We start from the raw sequence: 21,718 nt of genomic DNA, 5'->3' as shown, positions 1-21,718 counted from the left end.
GAACGGCGAGATTGCCCCCAGAATCGTCGGACGACAGGCTCTCCAGAATAGAAGCACAAATCGAGGCACTGCGCCTCAACCGGCGCCGCTATCAACGTCCAACCACGAGGCGGCATAGACCGCGCCCGGGAGAAGATTCATAGAACTCCGATCTTTGCTATTATTATGCGACGTTCCGAGCACGCGCGAAGAAGTGCCGTTCACCATGCACCTGGAACCAGGGAAACGAGACCGGCCATCTGTAAACGCGGCAAGCGACGGCGGCCTAGCATCCCGCCGCATATTTGTGAGGAACAGGAGCGCAAAAATCTCCTTCCTAGTGGACACCGGCACCGACGTATGTGTATTTCCGCGCAACAAAATACACGGGCCCGCGAACAAAAATACGTACGGCACTAGCCTAGTGTCCTTCGACTTGGCATTGCGTCGAGCGATGAAATGGCGTTTTATAATAGTGGACGTTGACACACCCATCATAGGGGTGGACTTCCTCAGTCATTATGAATTGTGGCTGGACGCGAGGAATAAACGCCTCATAGACTCTACCTCGAGCCGGTCGACGAGAGGATACACGGCCACGACCCAGATTGCGTCGATTAAGACAATCATCGGAGAGTCGACGTATCACCGACTCCTTGCCGAATTTTCGGACCTAACCCGCCCACTGGCTTTCGGACAAGAGAAAACTCGGCACGGTGTGGTACATCACATCGAAACCACACCAGGCCCGCCTTCTATAGCAAACCCCGCCGACTCGCACCTGACCGACTTAAACAGGTTAAGGCGGAGTTCGAAGTCATGATCGAGCAAGGCGTGATGCAGCCATCGAGAAGCCCATGGGCATCACCCTTGCACATCGTTCCAAAAAAGGACTGAGGGATTCGACCGTGTGGCGGCGACTACCGGGCATTGAACGCCCACACCATTCCGGACAGATACACACCGCCACACATAGAGGATTTCGCACAGAACTTATATGGTAAGCGCATTTTTTCTAAAATCGACCTCGTTCGCGCTTACCATCAAATTCCGATTGCGCCGGAAGACGTCGAGAAAACAGCAATAACAACACCGTTCGGTCTGTTCGAAGCGACCAAGATGATGTTTGGGCTTCGGAACGCCGCGCAACGTGTCAGAGATTCGTAGACGAAGTCGTACGAGGCCTTGATTTCGTCTACGCATATATAGACGATTTCCTTGTAGCTTCCGAGAATGATGAGCAGCGCCACGAACACTTACAGGTTCTGCTTAAACACCTCAACGACTACGGGATCGTTATTAATATCGCGAAGTGCGAATTCGGCGTCCGCGAAATTCAATTCCTCGGTTATACTGTAACCGCTGAGGGGATAAAGCCGCTGGCTGAACGCGTTGACGCTATCGTTAAAGTACCGCTACCCACGATCGTTAAAGATCTTCGAAGATACCTCGGTATGATTAACTTTTACAGACGAGGACCGCGCACACTCTCCGACCACTCAACGACTTATTGAAAGGCACAACGAAGCGCAACGCGTCTATTGAATGGTCCGAGCATGCCGAGAAAAGCTTCCGCGAGTCAAAACGCGTTTTGGCCGACGCGACAATGTTAGCGCACCCGATCCCAGGCGCGCCCGTTAGCCTCGCGGTTGACGCATCCGACTACGCTATTGGTGCGGTATTTCAGCAGCGCGTCAACGATTCTTGGCAACCACTAGGCTTTATGACGAAAATGCTGTCCCCCGCGCAACGAAAATACAGCGCGTATGACTGGGAATTGCTGGCGATGTACTACGCGGTTAAACGCTTCCGACAAGCCGTCGAAGGTAGAGAATTCGCGATCTATACAGATCACAAACCCCTAATTTACGCGTTCAAGCAGAATCCCGACAAGTGTTCGCCAGTTTCGACATTTGGACTACGTCAGACAGTTTACGACGAATATCCGACATATAAAAGGGGTAGAGAACAACGTAGCCGATACTCTATCTCGCATCGAAGCGATCGGGAAATCAGTAGACTACTATACGCTAGCTGCAGCGCAAGAGAAGGATAACGAGCTGCGCGAAATTATCAACTCTGGCTCGAGCGCGCTGCATTTGAAAAAGGTACGATTTCCCGATCAAGGCGCCGAGTTATATTGCGATATTACAGCTTAGACCGTGCGACCGTACGTACCGGAATCGTTACGGCGCAGCGTATTCCAATCGTTACATGGACTTTCCCATTCGGGAAAAAATTGGTGACGACGCACTTTGTCTAGCCGTCCGTAAATAAAGATTGCCGAACGTGGACGCGACAATGCATACCGTGTCAGCACAATAAAGTCACCAGGCACGTATCCTCACCCGTTGGTTCGAGCATATACACTTAGACATTGTCGCCATGCAATATTCGCAAGGATACCGGTATTGTCTAATCGTTTTTTTCGTTGGCCCGAAGCCATTCCTATCGCCGACATGGAAGCGCCAACCGTTGCTTAAAGCCCGCCTTCATCATACCGGAGGACCTCGAACAAAGAACCGCCGAGATCCATAACGTGTTGATTCCGGTGAGGCCTCGGTACGAACAAGACGCAGATCAAATCAACGCCCGCGATGAAAGCGGTGTAAGCAACGACAACCGGACGAACGAAGAAATCACCCGGAATAGACACGTTACGCAGTCAGGGCGTAGAGTCCGATTGCCCAATTGGTTTCAGGCAGGTTTCAGCTAGGTGTTAAAAGTCACCGGATGCGGAATTACCCCCGACATTTGTAAAGAATGACGACGAACGATTTTTTTTTTAACATTGTCACTGGTAAGGGGGTACTGTGGTGGCACTTGATCACGGAAATTTCCAACAGCTTCGCGGCACAAAGCGCTATACCTTCAAAGCGTAAGGCCGACAGGCCTAATGTACCATTGATATCCCTACGGTTCTTTCGTCGAATATTCGGTAGAATGCATACGCGGCAACCGTCGCGATCTTCTAATAAACACGCGCGTGGTGGGGATATCGAGAGGCAACAAAGGAAAGAATCTGTTCGGGTTTGAATCAAAAAGATTCATTCTGCCCCGAGCCGCGAAGTGCGAATGGTGAAGAGAAACGAGTCGTCTACTCTTGAGAGTTCGGTTAATCGTTACTGTTATTAATCGTCGTTAAGCGTCAACCGTTGTTAATCGTTAATTGTTGTTAATTGATAGAATCTAATAAACGTTATTGGTTGTTGAACATATTCGAGTGTACCTTCAGTACCTATCACGACCTATTCACCTCAGTTTTAACGATTTACGATTTTTATTAATTAAAACGATTAAATCGAAGATTAAATTATCATCTATGCTTAAAATTCACTGAAATTCAACATTGATCCGTTGTTCATTTTAATACGTATTAAGCTATTTTATAATAAAGTAATTGACAAAACGATGGAAGTAGCTCTCCCGATAATTATATTGTCCAGCATTCCACTGGCGAAACTCGAGACTCGAATGATACCTTCATTTTTCGCCGTTGACTGAATAATATAAGCGTAATCTGCTTGAAACACAAAACACGTTTCTTGGGTATCTAATTTTCTCTACTTTGTAACAGGTCGCGGAATAACTAGTACTCGTCGCAGCTACTTTAATTTGTCCTCCCTCTTCCTTTTTTCTTTCTTTTTCCTAACCAGACAATGACGACGTGGCACGAAAGGAAGCAAAACGGGACAAGCTTGTAAAAAAGTCCGTTAGATGAGTAGTTTCCACGTGATCGCGATTAAATATTTGATATCACAACAGTAATTTAATATTTCATTTGTCACGTGTCGGAAAAATATATTTCCTTTCGTTCAATTGTGACGTTGATCTTTGTTATTTTTTTATCAATTCATAAACGTTTATTCAATTGTTACCTCTTTCGTTGGTCTCGTTCGTTGCGCTATGTCTATTTTATCCATTTCGATTTATTCGGTGATAAATCCGTTTTATACCTGAAACATATAGCAATGAATAAAAGTAGCACAGTTGAAATTCAATGAAGTGCACTTTATTTTCATGTTTCACGTTATTCGTTCTCGTAATTTGGCATTTCTCGAAAATATTTCAAAGGTCATTAAATTAACTACGATTCACATGATTTTTAAAACAGCCAAATACACATTGTCGGCACTATCTAATTTTCAGAGATCGATATCTAATCTCAAAGAAAGATATCGTCCTCAAACAGTATCAAAGAAAATTCCCTCGAAATACAGACATCAAATTGAAGATATCAAAAACATTTTCTGCAAGACGAATTCAAAAAAACAACGCCATTTCTCTGTTACGTTCCACGCTGTTCGACTATGCTCGCGGAGAGACGCGTCTGCGATGTGACTCGTCAACAGTCATAAATTCTCGTTTCGATTAGTAGATACCACGAATCAGCCAATTCCCTATCTCAATTACGATGATAGAGATATTTAGACAGAATCTGACACAGGGTTTTAAAGTTTAAATATAACTGTATATTTCACAAAGAACACCTTCAAAGACTGAATGTGCGGATGAACGTTAAGTGTGCGCGGAATAGTATGGTTTTACTGCGTGTCTTGTGCGGAAAGCTGAGTGCAAGTGAAGTATCGGCGATACATGTGGAAAAGATGAAAACTTGAGATGGACGTACCTAGAACATGGAACAAGCTGATTCACCAATTACAATTTTCGGTGAGGAAGTAAGGGCAACGGTCATTGCTGCTAATTAGTTGGAAAAACTGATAGGAAAAATGAGAACTGATCACCCTCAAACTGAAATCTCGCGTGTCTCAAAGTTTAACTGTTGCCGTTAATAAAATTAAAGAGTGCCTCGACTTAAACAATGCATCGTAAAAACAAAGAACTCGACGGCAAACATTAAACCTTATGGCGGGCAGATGGAATCAGTGATAATAAAGATTAATTTTCGACGCGGCAGTAACGGCTACTTGGGGATTATTACTGGCTCGGAGAATATGTTAAGAAAAGTGTAGGCAGAGAAAAGAACTGGGAGAAGGTATATGGTATCTTTAGAAAGTTAGAAACTGCTATTCTCGAAAGGTTGTTGTGGATGAAGAAATGGACGAATGTGTAACGACTGAGTCGCGGTACGGAGCACACGTCATTCCTTCGCTTCATTCCAACTAGAAGAGACGTCTTTGATCCTCAATGACGAGGAAAGCAACTCTAAAGAAAGAAAGCATGAAAAAACAAGGAAAATGCACAGGGCTTGGAATATCTGGTATTCCACCGTGGAATTAATGGGATTAGTTAAAAAGTATGTTTCTTGTCCCCATCTTTCACATCCCTTCAATAAGATCTTCTGAGTCGTAGAAAATCAGTCTTTCGTTGGGAAGTAGCGTCAGATTAAACACATCTGACGACTCATCGTAACTATAGCCGACTGTTCCCTGTCGGTTTCGCCAGAAAGAAACTGAAACGAACGACGAGAAACCGGATTGTATCGCGTCGTCTCGCGAATTTGCTTGAAAACGACGGATTATCCACATTCTCCGTCTTCAAACGATCCCGTGACTGTCCCCCGCGAGGTTCCAACTCGCGAACACACTCGCAGTTTTCGCGTGAAAAATGGGTCGAGCGACAAGGATCAAGCAAAGAGAAATAAATTGTACGCTGTCCCTCCTGGGAAACCTTGCTTGAAATCTCGAATGAAAGAATTCCACGCGATGAGGATGAGGAGGAGATCGGTCTAAGATAGTGATTCGCCGGTAGACAAGATGAAAAGGATTTTGTACGGCACGTGATAAAAATAGAAATCAAAGGTAGTGAGGGAGTTGAGAGTAAACGAAATTATACGTTGGTTATAATTACAGTACGTAAAATAATTTAAATAACAAAACCTAGACAGAAATTTGTTTTACGTACTAAATATTGTAACAAGTACTATGCTTTGAATGTTTCCAAAATATCAGATTATTACGCTGGACAAATACTAGGTTATTTCTAATATTATCTAATTAAAACTAGCATCATGGACACTGTATAGACTGTATAGAACTGTAATATAGATCTATATTTGGCTAGATAAATCGCTTATTGAAAAATTTCAAATTTCAAACGCTTCATATCGTGTAAAAGAGAAAAGAACCTACAGAATATTCGTCGGATTTCAAAAACGGAATCCTTGATCCGACAATGAACAGTCAGAGTTAATAAAAGCGACGAGGGAAGCGTATTTCGAATTTACCGCATGGTGCGCCTTTTTTAACAGGCCACCGCTGCGCAAAGAGGAATCACGCGTTTCGAAAATGAATCTTGCCGCGCGCGACTGACCGGACTTTCGGTGAGGCAACATCAAAGGGAAATTGGGCTAACCTGCATTTCTAAAAGAGCGTATCCTTTCATCTTTGCCGTAAAATCTCATTTAGGCTGATACATATATCATTTCTCACGACTCGATGTTAATCGTGGCCCGCTTCACTTTCGTTGCACGTCGATACGAAACCTAGTATTTTCATAATGGCGGAGTGCAACCTCCGCGAGCAATCGAAAAATATATCATAAATATACCATATCAAAAGATTCTTTTCTCTTTCTTCGCGAGTACCTAAATACCCCAGGAAAAATTTATTTCCTTTTTTGGCATTTATCGACAATTAGTTTTGGTCAATCGATGTGATTAAATAGCTTTCTGAAAAAAAGGCCTCTACGTTTAGAGTAAATATATTACACATATATATTGTGTAAGCGTGTAGTTTTCAGTGAAATAGTTGGATTATTTTACGAAATTTTTGTTCATTTTACAAACATGAAACGAATGAAGTCATTTAAGAGTCATTGTAGTTTCTAATGCAAGTGTAGGTAATAGTTAAAAAAAATTAGGACTAAAACTTCCGATACGATTTACACTTTGGTTTTACAAGAACATGTGAGAGAAACTGTGCAGATACTAGAATATGTTATATAGAAAATGCGTTCGAATGGAAATTGTTAAAAAATAGAAACTGTTTCATAAATTCTGCCCTTTCATCTTTTTACGGGAAATTTGAAAATACAGAAAATTCGAAAGTCACAATCTTAGTTTACGTTTTGTCGCATTTAATGGAGAAAGCTTGTTATAGAAATTGGAGTAAAGGATTGATCCAAACTGGAGGGCAAACTGGAAGAAATTTTGACTTTGGTCTTTGGGTTTTTATACTTTACTTCCTACGAAAATTGCATGTACTTTATATCCTTTTTGTATTATTTAACGCTTTCATTAAATCCTTTTACCATACTTTGACATTTTTTAAAGTATCTGTGTCTTATATGTTGTTATTAATCTTGTATATTTAATTTAATTCAACGAATAACGAGCTTCGTGAATCATTTTATATTTTCCGCGCAAAAGTCTTTCTCTTCAGTCTCATCTCGCATCATCACGCATCTCGCAATTTATTCGATCCACTTTTCCTATGTCGAAATACAAGATTTCAGTTAATTAAGAGGTCGACGTACTAATTTCCAAGATATCTAAATAAATATAATTCAGTCGTGGAAGCTTTTATCCTTTTAACGACGATAGTCCTGGTTTTTGATGGGGAAAAAATGATCCGTTGCGTTCAGTTCCGGAATTGATTAACAAAAAGTTTTCATGGTAGAACAGGAATTGGACGAAATTAAAACTCGAAAGTCAATTACAAGTTATCATTGCACGGCGAGCAATCTCCAAGAAAAGTCCAAGGATTCGTTTAGTTTGACGTCGAAACAATCCCACCACTCGTCGAGCACGATCTGAGCGCGTATTTTAATTGGAAACGGAATTATTTACGAAACGATTCTCTTTTTCCTTCTCATCTACACGAAATATTCCTCGCGTAACGTTGAATGCGATCTGTCTCTTTTATTTAACGAGAAGCTAACAGAACACGATACAAAATCCGAGTAAAAAGAAGGATTAACCTAAACGATACCCTTTACAGCGAGATATGACACTATAATCAGCGCAGATTTAACACGCTAAGAAATTTATCCCTGCTTGTTTTATAATTTGATAATTAATTGAATTCGACACGTTGCTGAAAACGGAGGAAAACAGAAATTCAGGCCACGTGAATTTTAGCAAATTACGGAGATGGATTAATTAGATAAAAGTTTTTAATTAATCGTTTGATCCTTATTGATTTTGCATTAACGAGCTTTTTAAGCTCACAAGTAAAATAGTTTGGCCTGTGAATTAATTGCAGTAACTAATGGAAACTTGTTTAAAACAGAAGTTTGGTCAATTCATTGTTGGTATCGTTTTAATACATAAGCGGCGAGTTTCTAGTAAAATCTGAATACATGTTGGTAATTTCTAATTTACGAATTAATAATAGAACAGTTAATAGTTTTCCTGCAAAAGATGAAATGGAAGGACAGAAGTATGGTATCAAGATTTAGATGTAACGAAACCAGAGCAAGGGAACACTGGAAAGAGGAGGAAGAAAGAGGATGCAGATTATGCAAAAAAGGAAAGGAGGACTTGAAACACATATTAGAGGAATGTGAGATAGCAGGAGGAGCAAGGAACAGGGTAGAAACACTAAATGAGACTGGAGAAGGACTGGCAGAATTGAAAGCGATAATAGAGAAGAGAAGAGTATCAGAAGAGTAACAGGAAGGGAGTACAGCAAGGAAATAAAAGCCAAAGACTGAAAGAGCACTTAGTTATAAGTGTTAGTTATAAGTTAGTACATAGAGATAGATCAAGTAAAGTGCAATAGTTAAGTATAAGCAGTTGTATATAGTTATAGAAGAGCTGGTGTAAGAGATATATAAGTGATGTAATGGAATTATATAAGAGATGTAAACCGAAAATCGTCCAAAGCCGAAAGGTATGGACTAAGTATAAATAAATAAATAAAAATAAATAATAGTTTTCCTGCAAGCTCTGCAACGTAGCCAAACATAGGGATAAAGGAATATTTAAAAAACAAAATAAAGAAAAGAAAACACTAAAACACTTTAAATTAATTCAACATTATATTTAAATGAGAATGCATCTAGACTAATTTCTCAGTATAATTAAGCAAAAATCCAAGCGCCCTAATTTGTAGATTTCCTCAGGATAACTAGAAAACTTTCCTCATCCGAAAAGAAATCCGATCAAAATTATTTTTCGTTCCAATCGACGCAGGTCGATAGTTTCTTCGTCGCGAGTTTCAAACTAACAGAGAAACCTTTTAGACGGAGCTGGAACTAGATGATTCCCGGGCAAACTGGTCCGTACAACTCACGCTGAAACTTTCGAGACTTTTATAAGTGCATTAACTCGAAGGCTGCGAGCCAGGATTCACGCGTACGTACAAGTCAACCCTCAGCCCTTTTCATACACCGTGTTTGATACGTATGTACAGTACACTGTCGCTCATAAATATGTGGACATTTTGGTCGATTTTTATTAACAGCGTCTAATAATTGCTAAGAATATATAAATAAACGGCAGACTAATGATTTAAAAGCAATATTTAATGTCTTCTTGTGCTATAGATCGTATATTAAAATTAAATATATCATCTGTCAACGTACGAAACAGTTATAAATATTGTCGTCAAGATTAATCATGATAGTCTGAATCAACTTGAGAGAACCATTTTCTGTCTTATTTATAGCTTGACAAGCAGATGAACTGAATGTAACAAACTCTATAAATCTAAATTTTAAAAAACCGCTCCACAATACTTGACACTTATAGATGCCAATCTTTTTGTTGCATATTAACTTTCAATTAAAATCAAATTTTATCGCATCCTGATATTCTATTAGATCGTCCGAAAAGTTTCTTTCATTTTATAAGGAAATAATGAATCCACAACATTTTTCGTTTTATATTATTTTGTCGAATTACGTATGATTAATTTTGTTCTATCAAAATAAAGATCACAACATTCGATAGATTAGATTTTATGTAAAGATGCATCGTTGTAAAAGACGGGTCTGTAAAAGAAAGACACTTTTCGGACAACTTAATATGATAATTTTGATAAAGGATAAAATTCTAGAATTTTAAATTTTTGCATTGTAAAGTAACAACTAATTCTACGATATTAAGTTCTTCTATTTGTAATTTTTGTAATTATTTATATCCTGTTAAAAATAAGTATATATTGTATAAATGAGTATAAATATAAACATATGTGCCCATATATTTTTGAGTATTAATGCACAGAGACACGAGTATACCCGTATAAGGATGCACAAAGAAGTTCTAGGCGAACTAGGAATACAATAAATTCCCAGCAGCTATACTCAGGCACCGAGTAGGCAAATATGGGCCATCTTGGATGTATAATCCAACGTAAATTGCTACCTAGCATCTCACGTCGCGTTTTACCGCCGTGTCGAAGCTTTTCGTCATTTCCGACGGCTACGTTACAACCACGTGCTTATTTCTGCGACGCCGTGATAGAGTGTCATTTTGAACGAAAATCGAGCTCGCAATGTGGAAATTTGTGAATACGAATTGGTCGATTGTGTGACTTTCAAGTGCCAAGGGTAAGTTAAGACGCCCGAATAAGGGGAGTTTGTGTATTCAGAGTTTGAGGTTTGAAGACGTTGAGGAGATGTTAAAGCTAGAAAATTCCAGGAGTTTGAAAAAAAGATATTCTCTATTTGGAGAAAATATTTTCAGAAATTAATGTTTTTCTATGCAGAATGTTTTAAGAGACTTGTTCGTCCAATCCGTATATTTTGTCAAATCTTTTATACTATTTTTATGATATCTTTAATCTTTTATGATATTTTCAGATCTGTTTATTAAAGGAAGCAAAATTTATAATAAGAGAAACGAAAGAGTGAATGTTTTATGGAAAAGAAATTATTTTTCAAAAAATAGCGCTAATAGTTCTAGGTAAATTTTTTTGAAAAATTTCGATCGTTTTTTAAAATTAAAATCGATTCTAATTTGTTTATATTCACGAACTGAGTGAATTTTATATACTATCAAAAGGCGAAAATATGAATCTTATATTCCATACATAATTTCTTAATCTTCGCGAAACTATATTTCATTTAGAAAAATGCAGAAGGTTTAAAAGAATCGAGTATGAGGAGCAATAGTTTCATACGCTGGGGTGCGCGAGAACCGTGTCAAATCAATTTCGTTCGCCACATCAGACACGCTCGATTTATCAGAAATATGTAGTCTGCACCGAAGATGAATTTAATCGTGTGAAGTGTAACTGCGAAACTCGCCGAATTATCACAAAGTCGAATGCTTCTCCCCATCGATATTAACACGTGTCTCACGGAGCACGAACCAAATTCCTTCGTAATTACATGTCGTGGAAATAATTTCCTTGCCACAGAACAAGTATACGATCCCTAGAAACTAAAACCTCTGGGAATGTAATATACATTTTCGTTGACAAAATCGTCAAATATGTGTACGAAAAATTAAACAAAATTCTGTTGATACCAAATGTTAAATAACATTGTTATTTCTTGGTAATATTAAATCCGGTCGTACTTATTTTACACAATACACAAAAGGTAATAGGATTATATTAAATACTAAAACCAAATATTTAGAAACAACTTATGTTTTAATATTATATATTGGAACGTAACATCTACTTCGGATCATGTAAACCCAAAAGGAACAATAGAGTGGGAAAACTAAAAAAAAAGAAAAAGCTAGATGTACGTTGCTGAAGAATGTGAGGTACACATTTAAATATTTTTAAATAACCGGTGTAATTACCGAATTTGCAGATAAGTAACGTTTAAAAAAGTCGGGAGCCACAATATTTACGGAGTTTAATCGTCATTGTAACCATATACAATTTACAATAGGTGTTTCGTACATTTTGGCGATGCTTTAAAGTATACCAATTAATACTATGTCGAGTGCAACGATATCGAAACTTCAAGCAGGAGTGTTAGTTATTACCAACATTTAATTAGTGCGGTTGTCCGATTATGACATTTTTAAACCTATTTATCTGTAAATTCGGCAACTATTACTTAAAAATATCTGTACGTGCATCTCATATTTTTTAGTGAAACACATACATCCTGCTTTTCTATTTTTTCAGTTTTACGTAATGGGGTAACATTTCTAAAATGGGGTAAACATTTCTAAAATATTTGTTCAATCCTTTTCGACTCTATAATAAAAAAATTGGGCACATCCCCTTCTTGAATTTAGCGATCTAGATACATGAACTTTTTTTACAATTTGTATCTGCCGCCATTTCGTTTTTTTTTCCGTATTCTATATAGCGTACAAGACTACTCTGACGGACGCGAATCGATTGAGAGCTATTAAGTCAAAATCAATTAAGTTAGGGGCACAAACAAACATACATACATACGTACATTAAGGCCAAACACAATACCTTTCTCCCAGCGTAGTCTAACAAAAATATCTGCATTCCCCCATTTACAACTCCTCGAACCATTAAACCAGAATCCTTTTCAATAAATAAAATTTCCGATAAGATAGTCTTCGTCAATCTTTAGTCTTTCGCCTATCCAATCTCAAACAGGAAAAAAGGTTTCGTCAGCGAAAATCGGCCAAAAGGAACAGTAGAATTGCACGAGGGGTAAAAGAGAAAGGGGGAGGGCCGGCACTCGAAACTCGTACGAACACACAAACCAGGCAGTGGCGGATAAATCGTCTGGTGGAAGAACGCGAATTATACAACGGCTTTCTACAGCTGCGTGAACCAGGCTGTTCTGTATTTGATTGCAGGGCTTGTTTGCGAGGATTACGTTCCGCGAGCCGTTGTTCGTCGGCGGCCCCGGAAATACAACCGGCCTCGAGCGACTTCCGGTGAGGACCGGATTTAAGGGTTGCGTCCGGCATCTGGAAGCCAATGAACACCGCTATCGTTTCCCCCTCGCGCCGCAGGGAGACGCGGCGAATGGTTTCGACGTTGGTGAGTACAACTTACTAATTAAACGGACCTTCTATTATACTTTCTTCGAGTAACAACCTGTTCTTTCATACGCACCTGCTCTTCGAATCTGCAAATATTCGTGTCCGAGATTAGCTTCGCGGCGAATATTTTTTGGATGTTTTCGAGCAGCCAGCTAGAAATGTTTCGCGCTCGATTTTAAGAAGAGAAACAAAATTTATTTTATTATGTCGTTATCGTATAATATGTTTGATATTGTAGTAAGTTTGAATTTTTAAATTAAATATCGCTCGATGCCTGTAGTAATTGAATGTGAAAAACAAATTTTAAAATCAAGGTTTTCGTTGTAGCGAATATTCTTTTTTAACTGGAACCTACTATCGATCATCTATTTATTTAACGTAACTCTTTGACTGCAAAAGTTTCAAGTGTTTTAGCTAATGAACGATTGTATAATGTAGCAGAGATGCTCTAGAATTTTCTCAGGGCTTTCAAAAAGCTGAAACGATTAAAAAATATAGATTTAAACTACATTTGTCTACAGCAGATTTACAATTTAGTCTAATTTATTCCATTCACTGTACAAGTTTCCAATATTTAATTTAATATTAACTAATATTAGTTAGTTAACTTTAATTTTGGTGATTTTATTTAAATATTATTAATATAATACAATAGAAATATTTATTAGTATTCCAGAATTTCTTCAGCTTTTTTGAAAGTATAAGAAAATTAACAAATTAGCTTTGGACCAAATTTGTGTAGTATCGTGGACGAAAGGTCTAAGAGATATCGGGCAAACTACAAACAATTTCGCGAGAAAACCTAAGTGCCGACAGGCGCATCGTCAGTGTATCGTCGGCCTTTCAATCAGATAGTTACGCGGAAAATGCCTGCGTGATCCTGACCACGAGCGGTTGCGGAACACGTGCGTGGTGGGGCTAAGAGAAAAGATAAAGGGATGCTAAGAGAGAAAGACGAATTAACAGTCAGTGTGAATCAAGAAGTCAGAAAGTGGGAATTGCGTTGTCCGCAATCCGCGTGAGAGAGAGCGTTGGAACCGTGGTAACGAGAGTTGCAAATTAACTATTTAGTTGTCTTAATTATAGTGCGTTATTGTATTTAGTTCGCGTTAAACAACCATCGTTTCCTGTTTAACCAACACCTGTTTAATCCATTTTAAATAAACTAATTGTAGTAAGTTCTTACATTTGTTTAAAGTCTGTTTATCTCTAAAGTCTCTTTCACTGTAAAAAAGAACATAAAATCGTTATTAAAACGTAATACTAAACTTCTCCGAGTATCTGCTCCCTGAAGGATCAATTTTTCACAGTCCAATCCTTCCATGCGCGCGTATACGACTTCTAACACGCAAAGCAGTCGATCAGAACGAAGTGTCGATTAAAGTTGCTGCGTTTTCTTATCTGAAACCACGGAGGTCGAGACCATTCTATCGACTGTCAAATCTCCATTGAATCTGTTCGAAGGAAATACGTGTAATCTCTTGAAGCGTATCTCTCGGAAGATAGCTTTTAACAGCGATTCTGGATTTCTGTACGAACGATATACGTACTATCGCTTCGTCGTGCACGTCTCTATTCTCGGACAGAATACAGAAAGCATCAAAGGATCAAATTCCCTGAGAATCGGTACATTTTTTGGTGCTCGACTGTCCACTAGTTGTGGTCCTTCGTGAATTCTAAAACATGTGGCTTCACCGGAAAACGGATCAAAGAGAGGTTTCCTTGGATGATATCAAAGCAAATCGTTTGGACGTCTCCATTCGTTTCGCGAGTACTTGCTGGTAAAATATTTCCTTGTACCTTCGGGAAAGGGAGGCATTTTGACCTTTTGTTTTCGTACATTTTGAGAGCATCAGTTGGGAATTGCTGCCTCGTAGGTGGTTTTATACTGAAAATTTCTATCATAACGACCTTTCTCCTTGCTTTCCTTTCGGAAGAATTTACGTTTTGGTTGATACGTATGAAATGTAGCTTTTTTCAAAAGTAAAACTTGAAATTAAATTTTGTAAAATTTGTATCAGCTAAAGGAAGAATTACCGAAATCGTTGAAGAATTGTTATGGTTACTTTTAGATTAATTTATACTTTAAAAATCGAAGGATAACTAGTTTAATTGAAACGATTCATTAAAATGCTCAACATAAATTTTAGGATCAATTCTGTTGATATAAAAGAACAAAAATTTCCATTTACATTTCCAAACAATATTCCATATATGTTTTCCGTTTCTCAGAAGAAAATTCATATCTATAGTTCGATGTTTTTTATAAAATCTTACATGGTTAATATTATCTATTGATTGCTTTCTTTTTGAGAAATAGATCAGGAAAATTGTTCGATCAATTTAATACATAGAATAAAATATACGATCTGGTATCGATAAATCCAAGCGAAATAACGATATAAATGCTACAATGTGAAACTACTTTAACGGATTAACTTGTGGTGATTCGTAATTCCAAGCGAACAATAATCGCGACGATAAAACAATGCGGCCCATAATTAGGCGTACTGAAGCTACATTTTGTTTGGCTGTAGGAAGCCGCACGATATCGGCTGCTCGAATTAGCTCCTATGTCGGCGAACATACAACAGGTGTCACATGAATTTAGTTAGAAAATCCTCCAACGTTCCCTGTATACGATCTCCTGATTTGCCAGGAAATATCTTCTTCCCGTCGTTCCAGTTTTTCCTCTGTACTTAATGAAATATCGGTACTAATTGAATTTCAAAAACTACGAAATATATTTTGATAAATCATAATTTATTCTCGAAAAGGAAATATGACGATATTCGAGTTCCAGCAATCTATTGATTAACCACGCTTAATTAATTCTAATCCGATACGAGTAATCTGGAATAGCGAAACTCAGTGTAATCTCGAGCCTAACTGACTTAACGTTAACGGATGAATGTGACAAATGACGAATTCTGAAGTAATCAAATTTCACAGTCTCGAAATTAACTAAATCCCCTAAGATATTAAATTATAGTATTGAATTCTATATTGAATTGTATATTGAATTTGTAGATAAAAATCCAATACTTGGTATCGAGTTCTTCCATTCTGGAATTAACTGTATCAATATTCGATATCTCTAATCCTATATACATATATTGTACATAACTATACGTTGCCGAAATGATTTTGTTATTTTCCATGCGAATATCCAAAATCACTATAATCCTCCATTATCGTACTTTACACATTTTTCTCTTCTCACGGATTATAGATTAACGTAAAACGAACATCGTACTTTCGATTTCGAGGAGGCTAAAAAATACAAGGTTGCCCGGAAACGCTAGAATCACCGAACGTACGAACGACCAAATTCTTTCGTCCTTTTACAGGCATTAGATAACGCAACACCAGCGACCGTTACGTCGGCTGAGAATTCGTTAAACGAAATTCTGCACGGTATCTCCCGTGTGCATTTACGGTGTCGGCTAATTAGTTAATGATCAAAGCCAAGACAAGAGAGTGTACGATGACGTCATGCTGTGAATCGAGAGCTAGCGTTAATTATCAAGTGTTGATCAATTATCCCTGTGATCGTTTCGCGTGGTATCGAGATATCTTCGACAACGAATGGCTTATCATCACGCCACCGTTTTTATTACATGTGAAATTAACCTACGCTACGAGGGTCCATCATCGCGGGAGAGTAATTAGGTGATAATTATATTACGCTCGTCAGAGATAGCGATTCCTTGATTTTCGTTACATTGTAAAATTTGTTTATTTCACTTTGTACGTAGTTGATATAATTTAGTTAGAATATTTAGTATATTCAGTAAACAAATTTTGCAGCAAAAGTAATTTTCTAGCGAATTAGTAAATAAATAAATTTGGTATAATATCTATCGATGTGGTATATAATATTTTGTAGAATTTAATTATAACGTTATTGATAAACGAATCATTTGAAACGATTCTATCCTTTATTATTATCATCCCTAAGTTACAGATTTTTACGGATGGGTCAAATTTATCATTGGTCGAAAAATTGCTACGAATCGTCTGTTAATCAGTATGTAATAAGAACGTGACGAAAATAACGTTACTACAAATAGACCAAATATATATACACTTATAACATTTAGGGAATGTATATTTTAAAATGAATCAAATTGGATAATGAAAGAAGATTAATCAAGACAGGAGTTTCTTCTTTTAGCTGTTAACTTTATTTCGACTCTATTTCTAGAGAAACGGGGTTGCTTAATCTTTCAACAGTTCAATACGATTATAGATAGTTGGGTTATATCCTATTGAGTATGTCTTAAAATATACTGTATGAAAAGACAATTTGAATCGTAATCAATTTTTTATAGTGTTTATCGTTGCTTCAAATTCGCACAGAGATTCAAAATCCCTTGCACCGTGCTACGCTTTCTCAACCTCTCAATACAACATTAAACCTTGAATAAGAATTACAACGTAGTATTAATAAAATCATTATAACGTAATAAAGCTATTACATATCAAAATTCAGATACGAATTTAAAAATATTCATTGTTTTCTATGCAAATTTAAATCCAAGATAATAGTATGAATACAATACAGAATTCCTCAAACAAGAAATTTCACAAAAACGAAGATAAAACGATCTTCACAAACGACATTTCAATTAAACTAGAAAAATCGAATTCTCGGAGGGAAGTTTATAAAAATTTCAAAGAGACTCGTCGCCAAAGGAATGATAAAATTGTAAAATACAAGAAGCGTAATACAGACTCGTGAAAGGAGCGTTCGATAAAGCAAAAGTTTTCGTGGAATAAACTCGTTTCGAGAGCAGTTAGTCGAATTACCCTTTTTGTCCGATATATGTATGAGCGAAATATAATTCGAACAGAGAAATGGCGGTAGTAAAAGAAAAGCAGAGGAAACGTGACTGGTGCGAATTATGCTATAATGGATGAGTTAGACGATTTTTAGCAGGAACCTGTTCGAAGGCGAAGAATCGTGATTGTTCGAACCAGGGCAATAGAAATCGCGCAAATCGAAGTTTCTCAATTTACCAGACGCTATTCGCCATACTATTTTTTTCTTTTCTTTCTCGACGTGTTCTTTTTTCTCGCGTTTATCCTCGAAGAAACGAAATTTCCTTTGCATTAGTAAGTATAGACGAATGAAGTGGACTTGAGGAGTTCGGAGCGTAGACGTGATACGTTATCGATGGGAGTGGCTGAAACACGCGTGAAATTTTAAACAGATGGAAGCGGCAGAAGTTTTGCTCCCCTGCTCTGCAACCGGCTTCGATTTATTCGCTCGAATAAAACACTTGAGAAACGGATCAGCGCGAGAAAACACGCTTTGTCTGTTGTGTACACTATGTTGTTTTGCGTCGTTTGTAATTCGAGAAGTGCTAATTGGTCGTAATTTGGAAAAAATTAAGTCGACATAATATGTTGATGTGGAGTGCGTGCGAAAATAAAAATTACAATTAAAAAAATAAAAATTAGTGAAACGTACTAGACAAAATTTATCTTTTAAAGGAACTTCAAATATTTTTTAGTAACATCAGTAGATATTTTTAGTAACAAAAATCTAGGAATTTACAATTAGTAAACTGGGTAAATGTATAACAATTCTAATTTTTATAGATACTGGTAAAAAAGTGAAACTTGAATAAAAGTATGTTTTATTTCTTAGATACTGTGACGTGTATTTTATCTTTTATATTTGATACATTTTTGTGTTTATACTCATTCATATCTAATCTTGCGTATATTTAAATTTAGTATAAGCGTATAAATATTTAATAAATATTCATTAATTTATAATTAGATTAACGAAAACCTAATCATCTTTGAAGATCGCAATTCGTTGTAATTTTTTCCGATTTTAATACAGAAAGAATTTTCTGCATCTAATAAGTATAAATGAGAAAATAAAATTCAAAGAAGATGATTCTTTAACAAAAGATTTTTCATCGTTGATACTTTGATAAAATGGAATCTGAAAAATTTGTGCAAAAGATAAATTAATATAGGCGAGATACTTATTCGGAGAATTTCGCCCCAATCGTCGTACCGTTGGATATTCATTTAGCAACTCGGCTCCGTTCCCTCGACAAAGGAACTTTCCTTCCACCTACAATTTTTCGAATGTATACCTTTTATTATTTCCATCCATATCGCGTCATTGATCTCGAAACACCAAGTTTGAGAAGATTCTTCGAACAATTTCTCTTTTCCCTTTTTCTTCTGGCATGCTTCGGGAAATTCCACGACTGTGAAAGTTCCGAGACGTTATTAAGTAAAGTTATACCAGAAAGATAAAAGATTCGCCGGGGAAAGAAGAATAACTCAAATCTTCCTAGATATCTGATTAGATGACTGAATGGGAAGAACTGCCGTGTCTATATGGTATCTACTTTGCATGAGAGATAATAAGAAAAGGGATAAATGACTGGAATGTAGGAAGAAAATAGGTATTTCATAATAAAACTCAGAAACTTTCTTGCAACCTGTCTCGATCTCTTTTTTTCCTAGATATGAATCTTTACTCTTTTCGTGTCGCTATTTATATATTGAGAATACATTTACAATTTAAATGCTAATGCTTCTAAGTCAGTTTATTCGTTAATAAAATACAATAAAATGAAGTAGATAATTTAAAACAACAAAATTTTATCTCCAATCAATTGTTTAATACATTTAAACCATAAGTGTACAATAAGAAATTTTTATAACAAAAATTATAAAAATAAATTGCATAAGAATGTACTCATACACACAGTTTATTAACAATCGCATATTAAAAATAAATAATCAAAGATATACTACCGCATAAGGAATTGGTGCGATATAGTCAGATACATGGTACATGGAGCTTATGTACCTTATCAAAGAGTAGTGAATTGACTTGAGTGTGAAGATACCACGGAGCACTTGAGGATAACCGGTCGTTATTCCATGTTAAAAATCACTTGCCAAAGCTTCACGGAAGCAGTGAGTAGTCACACTGGCACTTTTCACGAGGGTTCGAATCCATTTCTACGTCTTCGATTTTTACCGAACATCAAAGAGTCGAAGATGGTTCAACAACTTCAAAGTAACGTTATCAACTGCCTCTCAACATAGTGTCTGCCGTGGACGACGTCCTTCACCCTACGTTATCCAAAATGATCTGTCGAAAGTGGTTACTTGTCCCAAAATTGATTCTGACGACTATTACTTGACTACCGTGAGCTTTTTTTCTGGAAACGTATTCGTTTCAACTATTCCTGTGGGCGATAATATCCTTCACAGAAGACAATGATAGGAAATGTACTGTTAGCTGTACGAATCTCCGAAACATTTCTAAGGAAGAAAAATACTTAAAGGAATAAAGATTACAACAATAAAAGAGTATACATAGAAAAAGGAAAAATTGCGATACTAAAAAAAGGGCAGTTATAAGAATTTGATACAACAAAATAGATCTTCGAAAAGAGACTGCGAGAAACAAACAGAAAACACAGTATGAAGATTCGAAAAAATAGAATCATAGGAAGGAACAAATATAGGATAGCTAAAAAAGAGGTACACTAATGAAGTAAATAAAGATCACCAAAAACGGAAGATTACCAAAACAAGGAAAGAATTCTCTACAAAAGACGTGAGAACGGTTTCAGGTACAGAGATATCGGAAACGATGTACAACATATAAGACCACGAAAAAGGAAGTGTGTCTGAAAATACAATATAGAATTTACAGTACTCTAAAAGATATTATAGTAAACAAAGAAAGACCATTAAATCCTAGAATATTTTACCCTTCTAAAAAAACTCTATACTTCTAAAAAAAACTATAAAATGATTATAATATACCTACATATATACTTACTGACAGAAGTTAAGAGACATTACGATCGCTTGGAAATTACTATATACAGGGTGGTTGGTAACTAGTGGTACAAGCGGAAAGGGGGTGATTCTACGCGAAAAAAGAAGTCGAAAATATAGAATAAAAATTTTTTTTTAATTTTTTTTTTTAATTTTTCCATCGAGACAACGATCTACAGCGAGATCCGTTATAACGTTATAAATTCAAAGTCGATTTTCTCGAAAACAAAGCCTTAAACGAAAAATTTTTATTCTATATTTTTGTAATTTTATGCATTAACTCTCCTTTATTTGTAAATGATTGAGCTCCCAATGGACGTTTAACGTGATCTCATAAATGTTCAATTCGGTTCAAGTCAGAAGATTGACTTGGTCGCTTAATCATATTAACATTTTGTTCCAGAAGAAACGTCTTAATTAATTCAGTGGGACGTTCCGGGTCACTATCGCGTCAAAATGACCACTGTGGCATTTTCTCGTTTCTCTGGCAACATGCGAGATAGTAGAATACTAATCGAATCCATCCATAGTTTCTATCATTTGTATTAGCGTATCAGAATCATTACGTGAGAAACAATCCCACGCTATTACGTTATCACCGTCAAATTTCACTGTTCGTTTTAGATATCTAACATTAAAATTGATTGCATGTTCATGTATGGACTATTACCTCTTTGTGGTATTTTTAATTCCAAACAATGTATCTAAGATAGAAAATATACAGTAATTTTCAAGCGATTATGTTTCTTGACTTTTGTTTTGTCAGTAAGTGTATATATATCGGAAGAAAAAAGAACATAGCACTAGAATGAAATCCACTACCGTTATCGATAGTCACGAATAACCGTGCATTCGAACTTGAAACCAGCAACTTCGAACCAGCGAACTTGAGAGAGGAAACTCGTCGCGGAAGTTGCTAGTTCCCGTTATTAAGCGGAATCGCGGAGACAAAAGGAGTTTTCAAGGGACGAGGAAAAAGTAATCCGGAGAAGCTGTTGGAGAATTTTCGATCGATCCCAATTTAACCAGGTTCACGTGGATGCTGCCACGTGTGTAACTGAA

At 37.0% G+C, this 21,718-nt stretch overlaps 1 protein-coding gene across 3 annotated transcripts in view; it reads left to right on the top strand.

The window, feature by feature from the left end:
- LOC117236620 (pikachurin-like) overlaps positions 1–21,718 on the top strand; it is a 278,236-nt gene that overhangs the window by 223,627 nt on the left and 32,891 nt on the right. For all 3 annotated transcript variants that reach the window (XM_033499739.1, XM_033499741.1, XM_033499740.1), the window contains exon 8: positions 12,635–12,821. In XM_033499739.1, the coding sequence (XP_033355630.1) occupies positions 12,635–12,821 (187 nt within the window). The remainder of the gene's footprint in view (positions 1–12,634; positions 12,822–21,718) is intronic.

Source organism: Bombus vosnesenskii, unplaced genomic scaffold, assembly GCF_011952255.1.
Source record: "Bombus vosnesenskii isolate JDL3184/JDL3185 unplaced genomic scaffold, Bvos_JDL3184-5_v1.1 scf7180000013351, whole genome shotgun sequence".
Lineage (NCBI taxonomy): Eukaryota > Metazoa > Arthropoda > Insecta > Hymenoptera > Apidae > Bombus > Bombus vosnesenskii.
The sequence above is the reverse complement of the archived record's forward strand: the minus strand, read 5'-3'. Positions and strand labels throughout refer to the sequence as shown.